The sequence below is a fragment of the Macaca fascicularis genome, chromosome 1 (assembly GCF_037993035.2).
Source record: "Macaca fascicularis isolate 582-1 chromosome 1, T2T-MFA8v1.1".
NCBI lineage: Eukaryota > Metazoa > Chordata > Mammalia > Primates > Cercopithecidae > Macaca > Macaca fascicularis.
Genome location: NC_088375.1, coordinates 216,224,180 through 216,237,288, shown reverse-complemented (window position 1 = coordinate 216,237,288; position 13,109 = coordinate 216,224,180). Strand labels below are relative to the sequence as shown.

General features: G+C 53.7%; 1 protein-coding gene across 1 annotated transcript in view; it reads right to left on the bottom strand.

Moving 5' to 3' along the window:
* Positions 1-10,595: 10,595 nt before the first annotated feature.
* ALDH4A1 (aldehyde dehydrogenase 4 family member A1) overlaps positions 10,596-13,109 on the bottom strand; it is a 31,830-nt gene continuing 29,316 nt past the window's right edge. Inside the window, exon 15 of the mRNA XM_005544608.4 lies at positions 10,596-12,110. Coding sequence (XP_005544665.2) covers positions 11,998-12,110 — 113 coding nt within the window. The 3' untranslated portion in view covers positions 10,596-11,997. The remainder of the gene's footprint in view (positions 12,111-13,109) is intronic.

Below are 13,109 nucleotides of genomic sequence, written 5' to 3'. Positions count from 1 at the left end.
CCTAACAACATGTGGCCGAGGCTTAGGGAACCTGCCACACACCATGCGCCTAGAATGGGTCTGTCACAGGCACATACCCGGCTGCTTGGCTCCGGGGTTCTGATGGGCAGAGGCTTCAAGGTACAAAAAGGTGATTGAAAACCCCGTGTTCGGCTGGGCGCGGTGTGTTACGCCTGTACTCCCAGCACTTTGGGAGGCCGAGACAGGCAGATCGCCTGAGCTCAAGAGTTCGAGACCACCCTGGGCAATGTGGTGAAACCCCGTCTCTACTAAAAATACAAAAAAATTACCTGGGTGTGGTGGCAAACGCGCCTGTAATCCCAGCTACTTGAGAGGCTGAGGCGTGAGAATCGTTTGAGCCTAGGAAGCAGAGGTTGCAGTGAGCCGAGATCGTGCCACTGCACTCCAGCTTGGGCTACAGAGTGAGACTCCATCTCAAAAAATAAAAATAAAAACATGCTCTTCCCTGCCCCACCCCAGCTAAGCCCTGCTCCTCCTTCAGGGCCCAGTCTGAGCTTCTCCTCCTCCTAGGAACCATTCGTGCCCACCAGTTCAAGGGAAACTCCCCTGCTCTGAGCAGCAACAAGCCTCCTGTCTGCATCGTCACTGGGCACTGGCTACCAGCCTTACATTGTTAACCGGATCCTGCTGTGAGTGTCCACTCTACTTGGGGAACCTTGAAACCACGTGACTTGGACCCACCTGGATTTGACATGGGCTATTTGCTGGATGAGCACGTGCAAGTTCCTTAACCTCTCTGAGGCTCTGTTTCTTCCCCAGTGAAACAAGGATAACAATTCCAGCCTCATGGATTTGGTGTAGCAATTAAGTTAAATAAAACTGGGGGGTGCGGAGCAGGCTTGGAGAAAGGGGAGTTTGCCAAAGTGCGAGGTTGTTTCTTTTTACAACGAAATCAGCAGCCGCAGGGGGCACCGTGGGCTCCGTGACCAGCTGAAAGTGCCCCTTTGTGTCCCAAAGCGTCTTGAAGTTACCCTGAAGGATGTTGGATGTCTTTAGCCACTGCAGAGCCGAAGTGGCACCTACTCCCCTGCCCCTGACCTCTCCTGGGGCAGGCTCATCCCGTGGGCCTGTAAGCAGACAGGGGGAGGTCTCCTGGTGCTACAGGAAGAGACAGAATTGGCTGTGTGATCGGGGCCTGTCCCTGCCCCTCTCTGGGCCTGTGTAAACCAGTGGATGGGAGGTGGGGACTCATACAATAAAAGGAAGCACCCTGCAAGGGGTGTTTGGAGGTGCGGGTTCTGGGCCTGACTCTCCTCTCTCTGGATCTCAGTTTCCTCATCTGTATAGTGGGGAGCCCTTTTTTGCACTGCCCGTGTCTGCCTCCATGTCTGCTGGCCCAAACCCCAGCGCTGACCCGCCGCTGCCTCATGGATTCTCTCTACACCCTCCCACTTTCCACACCACACCCCCCGCAGACCCTCATCACCCCCTTTCTGCACCTCTCCATCTGCCCCACACTGACTGTTGAAAACCCCATACCACAGCTCTCAGTTCATCACTCCTCTGCTCTAATACCCGCCGGGGGCTCCCCGTCACCAGCTGGATCAAGTCTGAGCTCCTTGTTCTGGCATTTGAGGCCTCTCCAGCCTGGCCCCAGCTCACTCATCCTCCCTTTCCCGGTCTCTCCAGCCTGGTCTCTCCTGCACCACGTGCCACAAACCACAGCCACACTGGCCTCCTTGGGTCTGGGTCCTTGGAGTATCTTCCTGGGATAGCATTCTAGGGGCCTCCAAGGCCACAGATGCCTGCCCTGCCAAATACCTAGGGGTTTATGAGTGGGTCATAACAACGAATAGCGCCTTTCCCAGAGTGTGATTTATTGTTTCTGTTTTTTAGAGACAGGGTCTCTGCCACCCAGGCTGGAGTGCAGTGGCGTGATCAAAACTCACTGCAGCCTCGACCTTCTGGGCTCAGCTGATCCTCCCACCTCAGCCTCCTGAGTAGCTAGGACTACAGGCACGTGCTGCCACACCCAGCTAAGTTTTTTAATTTTTTGTAGAGATGGGGGTCTCTTTATGTTGCCCAGAATGGTCGTGAACTCCTGGCCTCAAACGGTCCTCCCTCCTCTGCCTGCTAAAGTGCTGGGATGACAGGTGTAAATCACCACGCCAAGCGTGTATTAAATCCACCCAGAGTCTGTTAAATGCCAGACATTGTGTGAAGCATTCTATATACATTATCATTTAATTCTCACAACTTCCCCTTCAAGGTAGTCATTTTTACTACCATTTTGAAGATGAGGAAACTGAAGCTCAGACAGGCTAAGCAACTTTCCAGAAGTCACAAAGCTACTAGGTGGTAAAGCCAGAATGTACATCCAGGCTGCCCAAGCTCTTAGCCCCAGTGCTAAGTGTGTTCTGCCTACAGAAGCTGCCACTGCACCTCCTGCCATGGGGGTTCCCGGATGGCCCTGCCCTCCCTCAATGCAGGTCACACCCCAGGTGTTGGGGAAGGATTCGTTCCTGGTACAGCCACAAGAAGGCACCTATGACTGCACATGTCAGTTCTGAATTGGGGAATAAAGAGGCCAGGAGGCCCTGGAATGTTCTGGAGACTTCTAGAAAAGCCACATTATTTGGCAAAGCTTAGGGGTGAGGGTATGCCAGAGAGAGAGAGAGAGAGAGAGAGAGAGAGAGAGAGAGAGAGTATCTAAGTTAACTGGGAACCACAGGATGTAGCCCTGATCTCAGGGCACCCCCTCCCCTGCCCCTGACCACTCCTGGGGCAGGGTCATCCTGTGGGCCTTTAAGTCAACAGGAGGAGGCCTCCTGGTACTGCAGGAAGAGGCAGAATTGGCTGTGTGATCGGGGCCTGTCCCTGTCCCTCTTTGGGTAAACCAGGGGATGGGAGGTGGGGACTCATAAAACAAAAGGAAGCGCCCTGCATGGGGTATTGGGACGTGTGGGCTCTGGGCCTGACTCTCCCCTCTCTGGGTCTCCGTTTCCACATCTATAGAGTGGGGAGGCTCTCTTTGCCCTCTTTGCACTATCTTTATCTGCCTCCATGTCAGTCGGCCCAAAGCCCCAGTATCAGGGTTTGGGACGGGGAGGGTGGTAGGGAACAAGAATGGCTAAGCAAGCTGTTAATCCAGTGGGCACCGGCTGAGCTGACTGTGTGGCATCCGGAGACAAACCAGGGCCCCAGTGAGGCCAGTGCACACTGGAAGACACCAGGGAACCAGGCCCATCCGCAGTGTGATGTCTTGTGTCAGAGCTGAGAGAGCCTACGGAGACCCACAAACCTACCCAGTATACAGATAGGGAAACTGAGGCCTGGAGAGGGCCAGTCACCCCAGTCCAGAAAGGCACATTAACTTTCAGGACCAAGTTCTTTCTGGACCAAGTCCAGAAAGGCAGATTTCTTTCAGGAACAAGGGACGAAGGCTGGGATTTGAGCCCTCTACTCTAACAAAGTCAAACAAAAGTGCATCAGGACAGTGTGTGATGCCACTGGGATAGAGTAAAGAGGAAGGAAGGCACCGACCAGCCAAGAGCTCCTTGGGGGAGGCAGGGTCTGTGCCGTGAAACATGGGACAATGATGGTGATAGTGAGCACGAGCAATTTCTGTTTTAATGTGATTTGAATGCTCATGATCCGCCGGGTGCTGCGCTGCCCCTCGCCATGCTGCGCCATTCTGTTTTATTCTATCTTTCTTTCTTTCTTTCTTTCTTTTCTGAGATGGAGTCTTGCTCTGTCACCCAGGCTGGAGTGCAATGGCACGATCTCGGCTCACTGTAACCTCCACCTCCTGAGTTCAAGTGATTTTTGTGCCTCAACCTCCTGAGTCGCTGGGATTACAGGCATGTGCCACCACACCTGGCTGATTTTTGTATTTTTAGTAGGGATGGGGTTTCACCATATTGGTCAGGCTGGTCTCAAACTCCTGACCTCAGGTGATCCACATGCCTTAGCCTCCAAAAGTGCTGGGAATACAGGCGTGAGCCACTGTGCCTGGCCTATTCTACCTTTTAAGGTGCTACTATCTCCTCATTTTGCAGAAGAGGAGATTGAGGTTCAGAGAGGACCAGTAACTTATTCAAAAGCATTTAGCAAGTATGTGGATTGGAACACCCCAACACCCTGATGGGGGCTAATGGGAGTGGTGGAGACTCAGGGGCTCCGACGAGGAAGAAATAATGGGGGTTCCATTGACAGGAAGAGCTTTTTAGTGTGGGCTGCCAGTATGGATAGATGATGTCTCTGAAGACGGAAATCTGAAGGTGCACTGGACAGAGAGTCAAAACCCTGGTCCGGCTCTGCCCCAACTTGCGATGCAGCCCTTGAGCAAGTCAATTCCATTCTCTGGGCCTCATCCTCCCAGCTGTAAAATGGACTCAGTGCTTTCTAATGGTTTGGGGATGAGCATCCTTTTGAGATTCTGATGAAAGCCCTGCATGCCAACACACCCCCAACAAATGCAGCCATGCACCCACATCCAGGGCGTAGCCAGCCCTTGAGGCTCATCTGAGAACTCAACTGAGATGACCGGCAAGGTCCCCTCAGGCCATGATGTTATCTAGGAGGGGCAAACGGATGCTGTCCAGAGCAGTGACTTCCCTGAGGACAGATGCCTGGGAATGCCTGGGAATGCCTGGGAATGTCACTGGGATTATCCTTCAGTGCCGCACACACAGCACGTGCCCCCATGTGGCTGGACACAGCACAGGCCAGCCCCAGCCATCACCCTCACCGTCTGGTCCAGGGCCTGCCGTCCCCATGCTTATACCTGTGTGGCTGCCAAGGTGACCAACAGCCATGACAGACTTATGCAAAGTCCACGGGGGAGGGAGAGAGGGGTGAGCCATGGAAACAGCGAGCCAGGAGCTGCCCATTTGCCTTGGCATCTGCTTCCCCTGAGGTGCACGGAAAGGAAATGGGCATGTCAGCTGGATGGGGCTGCCCTGAACATCCTTCCTCCCCCTGCCCTGTGGTTGGATGGGGGCTGGGGCACATGGGGAGCCCCCAAGAGGGTCCTGACGCAAGGGACTGGGGGATACATCAGCTGCTGCTCCTGCCCCACCCTCTGATCTGTCTCTGTCTCTCTGCTTGCATATCTCTCCATTCGCTCCTGTCTCCTCCTTCCCCACCCACCATTCTCTCTCTCTGTTTCTCACCAGCACTCCATACTCCAGGACAAACCTGGGCTGCTAGAAACCCACCTCCAGTCTGGCTTATGATGGGGAGAGGGTAAGCATGCAGGACCACCCCAGGAAAGGTCTGGGGGATGAGCAGTCCCTAAGCCAATCCACTTGGTTCAGAAGCACCTCGGAGGAGGGTTGCTGGGAAGGCTTCAAAGCCAGTTCTCAGAGGGCCCAGCCTCATCGGCACTCCTCACCCGACTCCTCTGAGACAAGAAGTCCAAGGAGTGGAGGGGTGTGGGCTCCTAAGACCTGAGGAAGGGACTCTGCTGTGGTTGGGGTACTCTTTTGCACTCAGGGATCCATTCAAGCCTCCTCACCAAACTTTGCTGAGTGATGGTGAGCAGGTTGCCTCTCAACCAGCAAAAGAGCTGGAGGTCTCAAATGACCACAAGCTCAATAAGAACCAACAGGGTAATAGTAACTAAAGTCTAAAGGAAAGGAAGCAGCTTTTATGGAGCCTCTGCAATGCTTTCAAACATCACCGCATCTGCTCTCCAGAGTTCTGTGGACTTTTTATCCCCATTGTACAGATGAAGAAATCAAAGCTCAGGGAGTTACGTGGCTTGTCCAAAGTCACTGGGAATTGACTCTTTTTTTCTTTTTTAAGAGAAAGGATCTTGCTCTCTTGCTCTGTTGCCCAAGCTGGAGTGCATTGGCATGATCATGGCTCACTGAGCTTCAATCTCCTGGGCTCAAGAGATCTCTTGCCTCAGCCTCTAAAGTAGCTGAGAGCACAGTCACACACCAGTATGCCTGGCTAATTTTTAAACATTTCTTTTTGTAGAAGTGGGGTCTCGCTACATTGTCCAGTCTAGTCTGAAATTCCTGCCCTCAAGTGATCTCCCTCCTTGGCCTCCCAATGCGCTGATATTACAGGCAAGAACCACCCCGCCTGGCCTGAATTCACTTTCATGGAACTCCAGAGCTGTTAATCTTTCCATTGCATTAGTGTAAGCCAAGTGAAATTTAAGATTATAGCCAAAAAAGCAGATTGTCCAGAACAAGAGAGGTGATCATCTTGCCGTGTGATGTGGTGATCAGACCTCACATGGGTGTATGACCTTAACAGTACTGCCTCATGTTGACTGACCTGTTCCTGGCCACCAGGCCCAGCAATAAATCTGTTTTCATGTTTCAGATCATTCAATCCTCCTAACAACTGTAAGGGATGAGTACTATCAACATTACGTCCCCATTTGACGGGGACTGAGGGTAGACTGAGGCCCAGAGAGGGGATGTGATTCAGCCAATGTCACACAGCCTGGATCCCATTTCAGGATGATTCCAGAATGTACTCCCTGGCATCACCAGAGCAGGTCACTAGGTAGACGAAGATCCAGAAACGATATCCCACAGAGAGTAGCTGAAGGAATAAAAGATGTTCAGCCTGGGAAGGAAGAGGCTCAGGGAGATCTTGATGGAAAGTAAAGGGCTGGGATGAGGACGAGGGAGTGGTCCTATTCTGTGGGGCTCCTGAGGCCCCAGCCTGGCCCAAGGGACAGGGGACAACAAGCAGGCTTTGACTCTTCAACGCTTCCCCACCTGTAAAATGGCCACAGGCACCCTCAAATGGTGATTAAATGAGATAATACATCAAGCACCTGCTCAGTAAATGCTCACCAATAAATGATGCACTCCAGTGCTGATGGCTTCATGCCTGGCATGGTACTGGCAAGAGACCCTCAATTTTTTTTAATTTTTATTTTTGAGATGGAGTCTCACTCTGTCACCCAGGCTGGAGTGCAATGGCACGATCTCAGCTCACTGCAACCTCCGTCTCCCAGATTCAAGCGATTCTCCTGCCTCAGCCTCCTCTGTAGCTGGGATTACAGGTGCCCACCACCACGCCCGGTTAATTTTTGTATTTTTAGTAGACACGGGGTTTCACCGTGTTGGCCAGGCTGGTCTCGAACCCTCAACCTCAAGTGATCCTCCCGCCTCAGCTTCCCAAAGTGCGGGGGTTACAGGCGTGCCCTCAATTTCAGCCCTAGTGAAAGGCTAGGGTCTATGACTCTCTGTGACTGTCAACTAAGACTCTAATCTGACTCACTGGGGTTCCAATTCTGGCTCTGCCACTTGCTGCGTGGCCTCTTCTGGGCATTTCCCTCGCTGAGCCTCACTCTCTGTCCAGCGATGCCTGCCCCGATGCACATCCCGGAGCAGGTGCCCAACAGGACGTCAGTTCCCTCCAACCTCTATGGACCAGACGCTCAGGGAAAGAGGGCAGCTGCCTGGGCACATAGGGCTGAGGGAAAGCATGGCAGAGGCCTGGAACAGCTTTTTGCTCTACCTTGGGTGCCTGAGGGGCATGTGGTACCTGCTCCATCATCCAGGGGGCTGGCAGCCCCCCGGACACAGAAGGATAAGGCTGGCTGGTTGTGTTCAGAGCCATGACAGCAGCAATGCCGCCTCCCACCCATGCACAGACCACCCAGAAGGATGGATTCCTGTGGGGGATGAGGACAAGGGGTTGATGGTATGGTCATCAGAAACAAGTTCTGTTCTTCTCTGTCCCTTACTAAGCAGGTCTCTCTTCACCTCTGTAAGCCTCAGTCCTCACCCATGAAATGGGGCTAAAATACTATCTCACAGGCCAGGTGGTCCAAGGGAATTCATAGGAACAATTGACCTATTAATAGGTGCTCATTTAAATCTGGCTTCTCCTCTTTCCTGGAAACATACCTATCTAGGATGAAGAAGTGTTGAGGTTGAAAATTAAAAGTTCACATTGATTGGGCACCTCGCCCCGGCAGGCCATGGGATGCAGCGTTTTGTTTTTAAGTATTTCATTTGGTCCTCAGCTCCTGGAGGAGTCTGAAGCTGGGAGGTCAAGGCACAGGAACCAGGGGCTAAGGGTGGGATTTGAGCCCAGCGCCTGTCCAGCTCCAGGGCACCGTGCGGTGGTGGTTATGGCCAGGGGCTTAGGAGTCAGAGGTGTGGGACTGAAACCCAGTCTGCTCATTTCCTACAGGCATGTTAGTTACTTAACCCATCGGTGCCACAGTTTCCTCCTCTGTAAAATGGAAGCAACAGCACCTACTTTATGAGATTGCCGTGAGGATCCGAGGCCATGATGTCTGAAGCATTTAGCCCAATGCCTGGCACACAGCCTGTGTTCAAACAACGGTGCCTTTTGTTATTCACTAATCTGGCCCCTAAACAGAACACCCAGGAAATAAGACGATGCATTCGGGGAGATGAACTAGTGAAAATGAAAACTCTCTGCAGAGGGTGGGTCTGCCTCCTGCCGTTTCCCCTGACCCCCCCCCCCCCGGAGCTCCGGGTCAGCCTGGTGGCCTGCAGCCAGCACAGGTGGCCCCTCATTTCCTTAGAGGGCATGCTCCACTGGTGGCCCGTGGGACAGTGGTGGCAGGGACATCCGGCCTCAGTCAAATGGTTCATGCTCCAGGGCCTGGCCCTGGCCACAGCAGGGAAATGAAGGGGTTTCTTGGGCCACCGCAGACATAGGGACTTACTGTGGTGACCATGCAAAGAGGCCTCAGTTCCCCGAGCAGTCACTGGGCCCTCAAGAGCCACCAGCCCCAAGTCTAGGGGACGAGGGAGAGGAGCGAGAACAGGGTAAGCAATAGCTTTGAGTCACCCCTAGTTCAAAAGGAGGCAAAGGCAGCAGGTTGGGGAAGGTTAGATAAAATAACAGTGGGAGAGGAGGAGCTTGGAAGTCAGGGGCCCAGTGGAGCAGGTGGCGAGGAGCATGGGCTACGGGCACCCACAGACCCGAGTGCAAGCCCCAGCCTTCATCCTAACCAGCTGCATGAGCTTGCGCTAATTATCCCGCCTCCGACCTCCATGGGTCCTGCCACAGTTACCTGGTAAGGTCACCGCCAAGGCTCTAAGCAACCAGGTAGGTAAAGCATTTAGTAATTAGCCAAGTCTGTCTCAGTGTGATCTTGAGCAAGTCACACCAACGGTTCAAACCCATTCACAGCCTGCCAGTCCCATGACTATAAATGCAGTTGCCACCCTTCCCTTCTGTACTCCAGCCTAGGGCACTCTGGGTATTGCCTATTGTCCCTGGAGGTGTCACTGTGGTTTACAAAACAGCCCCTTTTACATCATGGGCAGGTGGGGACAGGCCAGGTCACACATTTCCGCCCCTCCACAAGTCACCTGGCCTGCATGGCGGCCCACAGCCCTGGGCTCAAGCTAACTGGCCACAGTGGCTCCTCTCAGTCATCATTTGGCCAGCTGAGTGTCTTTCCAAGACAGCTCAGCACTAGCCGTGGACATCTGGGTGAAGGAGAGAGAACAGACTGGAATCAGACAGACCAGGGTTTATGTCTCAGCACTACCATACCCCCAGGAAGTCCCCTGACCTCTGTACCTAAATTTCCTTCTCTCCAAAATGGGAATGTGGCAGAATTTCCTTCCAAAGGCTGTTGTAAAGAAACATACCCTGGGACCTCGGCACACATATTCATCAGGGTCCTCCAGAGACACAGGAGCAAGACAGAGGTTTTAAGAATTGGCTCATGCGATTATGGAGGCTTACTAAGTCCAAAATCTGCACGGCAGCCCAGCAGGCTGGAGGCCCGGGGAAGAGCTGCAGCAATTCAGTGCGAGGGTAATCTGCTGGCAGAATTCCTTCCTGCGTGGAGAGCTCCTGCTTCACTCTATTAAGACCCTCAGCTGATGAGACCACGTCCACCCACAGGATGAAGGGTCATCTGCCTTGCTTTTTACTTTTAAAACTCCACTGGTTTAAATGTTAATCTCATCCAAATACACCTTCACAGAAACACCCAGAATGTTTGACCGAATACCTGGGCACCATGCCCAGCCAAATTGACACATAAAATTAACCATCACAACACAGGATAGTGGTTCTTACAATGAAAATGGGTAAAGGGTAACTTTTTTTTTTTTTTTTTTTTTTTGAGGCAGAGTCTTGCTTTGTCCCCCAGGCTGGAGTGCAGTGGCGTGATCTCAGCTCACCACAACCTCTGCTTCCCAGGTTCAAGTGACTCTCCTGCCTCAGCCTCCCCAAGTAGCTGGGATCACAGGTGCATACCGCCATGCCTGTTTTTTTTTTTTTTTATTTTTAGTAGAGATAGGGTTTCACCATGTTGGCCAGGCTGGTCTCAAACTCCAGGCCTCAAGTGATCCGCCCATCTCAGCCTCCCATAGTGCTGGCATTACAGGCATCAGCCACCGCACCCAGCCTTATGGGTAATATTTTTGAATCATTATGTGTCTGGCACTATTCTAAGCATGTGTATATATTAACTCATTCAATTCTCATGATGACCCATGGCAGGGGGAGGGGGCGCTTACCCCATCTTATGGATGAAGGGATAGAAGGTCAGAGAGGTCAGAGAGCACTGTGCCCGTGACCGGCTGACACACTGGCAATGCCACCAGATTTAAAAGATGTTGGCTGCCACCACCATCCCCTCCAGAAAGACCATCAACCTCTTTGATTAAGTAACAGGTATTTTACCGGGTGGCATCAGAGCAAATCCCATTGCCACCTCACAGTGTAGAACCAGTAGAATGGAGAACACTCCAGCCTGTGTCCCCCCAGCCACCTGCCCTGGCCCCTCATGGGAAATGACACAGATCCTGGAAGGACACAGAACCCACAGCCAGCCCAGGTGGCACCGGTACCCACCCCCATCCATGAGCCGGTGGCACTTGGGGAACGGCCACACCAGCTCCAGGGGGGGTCCCATGCAGGCATCCTGGAGGAAGTCCCAACACTTTCACAGTGCCCTAAAAACGGTCCTTGAAAATCATGCTTTATGGATCCCTGACCACTCAGAATCCAAGCAGCAGGCATCTGTAGAAGGAATCGTGGTCACAGATTGGCTGTGTCAAAAAAAGAATGGGCCAGTGAGGGACTGGTCCACACAGAGCCACTCCCACGCAGAGGAGGAGGATTCTACAGGCAACGTCCTCAGCCCAGGCTGAGGAACCCAAGGCCAGGCCTCTGGGGACTGGGAGAAGGGAGGGGCAATGTCTGCCTCGGCCTGTGTCACCATGGCATGGTGGTGGCTGAGCTCCTGCAGGGAAATCCCAGACCCTGAGACTGGCTCTAGGAGTGGAGGTCTCTGGAGGTAGGGCCTGAGGATCCGAGGGAAGGCTGACATAGGATGAAGGCCCATCCAGGGTTTTCCAGAATCATGGCCCATCCCATGCCTTGGCAGGTGGCCTCCAGCGGCCCCCCAGCCCCGCCATGTGGCGCAGACCAGGAATCACATGGGCCTCGGCCAAACACAGGCAGCTGGAGAAAGGCATGCCGGCATCTAAGGTGTATGGCTGGGTACAGGGGCCTACTGGCCCAGGTGGGTCTGGGCAAAGATACAGTGAGGAAGGTAGACAGCCCAGACCAGAGAGGGTAAGGCCAGCTGGTACCCCCTGTGCCCCACAGGTCAACCTGAGTTACACTTTACTCTGGACACCTGGAGGGGCAGGGATCAAGGCCAGGAGCCTCTGTGAGTGGTAAGGTTTGCCAAGGGGTCCAGCATGGTCTCCATTTCCCCAAAGAATCCCGAGAGCCGCTCCATCTCCTTCCCCCGGGTCCCTGAGCCACTGGGCCCAGTGGAGGGGAGAGAGAGAACCTGCCAGGCACCACCATCATACCTCCCACATGGCCAGTGGGATAAGGGGTAGTGGCCCTGTTCCTCCCCAGCACGGTCTCAAACCAGAGCCTGAGGCGTGGGAGAGGCCAGAATACGGTGGTAGGAAGGAGGTCAAGCCTGGATTCTAGAAAGGCAGCTGTGCATGAAGAAGGGGTGGAGGGGCTGGAGTGGGGTCTGTGTAGTGAGGTCGGCTGCCTGGACAGACAGACAGCAGGACGGTGGAGTCCGAGCAGGGCTCACTGCATGTACGCGTAGCTCCAGTCCCCCAGGGGCTTATGTGTCTCCTTGATGACCTGGGGCGACGTCCAGCGGAGGATGTAGTGTGGGCCCCCTGGCTTGTCATTGGTTCCTGCAGAAAAGACACTTCTGTTTTTCTCCGAAAAGACACAACAGCCTGGACAGAAGGGGAAGGGAGGAGATGATGGAATCAACGGGCCAGCGGCGCGGGCGGAGAGCAGCGGGCCTGCTGCCAAGCTTGGGGCATGCAGAAGAGCCAGAGGGATGGACAGGAGCCCCTGTCTCCAGTCTCCAGTCTGCGGGGAAGCCTCCATTGTTCTCTCCACATCGCACCCAGCCTGGCATCCTTGCTGGGATGCTACCATGTCTAAGAGGCAGGGTGCAGCATGGAGAGGGCACTGGACTGAGAGGCAGGGACCTGGCACGGTCCTGGGGTGCCATAAGAAGTACATGTCTAGCCTTCATCCCTGGTTCCTAGCCAGAGCTCCTAAAGCTCTTGGAATTTCCTGAGTGATGGGGGTTATTCATAACAAGCCCCTTCTAATCACACGAGTTTATGCTAATGAGGGCTCTTGCAGGATGGCGCTGATTGGCAAAGGAACCAACCCTGTGATTAGAGGCTTGGAACCTTCAGCCCAGGGAGGGCAGAGAGGTTGGAGGTTGAGTCGACCCCGATGGCCGATGATTGAATCAATCATGCCTGTGTAATGAAGCCCCCATAAAAACCTAAAAGGACAGGGTCAGGAGACCTTCCAGATTGGTGAACACGTCCACGTGCCAAGGGGGTGGCACAGCCCCGAACTCCAGAGTAACGGAGGTACCCATGCTGGGGACCCTTCCAGTCTTTGCCCTATGTGTCTGCGCGTCTGGCTGTTCATCTGTATCCTTTAAAATCCCCTCTGCAATACACGGGTAATAGTAAGTATGCTTCCCCTGGGTTCCGTAAGCCGTTCTAACAAAGTATCAACACTGAAGTGGGAACTTCTGATGTGTCGCCAAGTCAGACAAGGTGTGGCTAACCTGGGGTCCCAGTACTCGCGACTGGCATCTGAAGTTGGGGAGTCAGTCTTATGGGACTGAGTTCTTAACCTATGGGGTCTGCACTAACCCC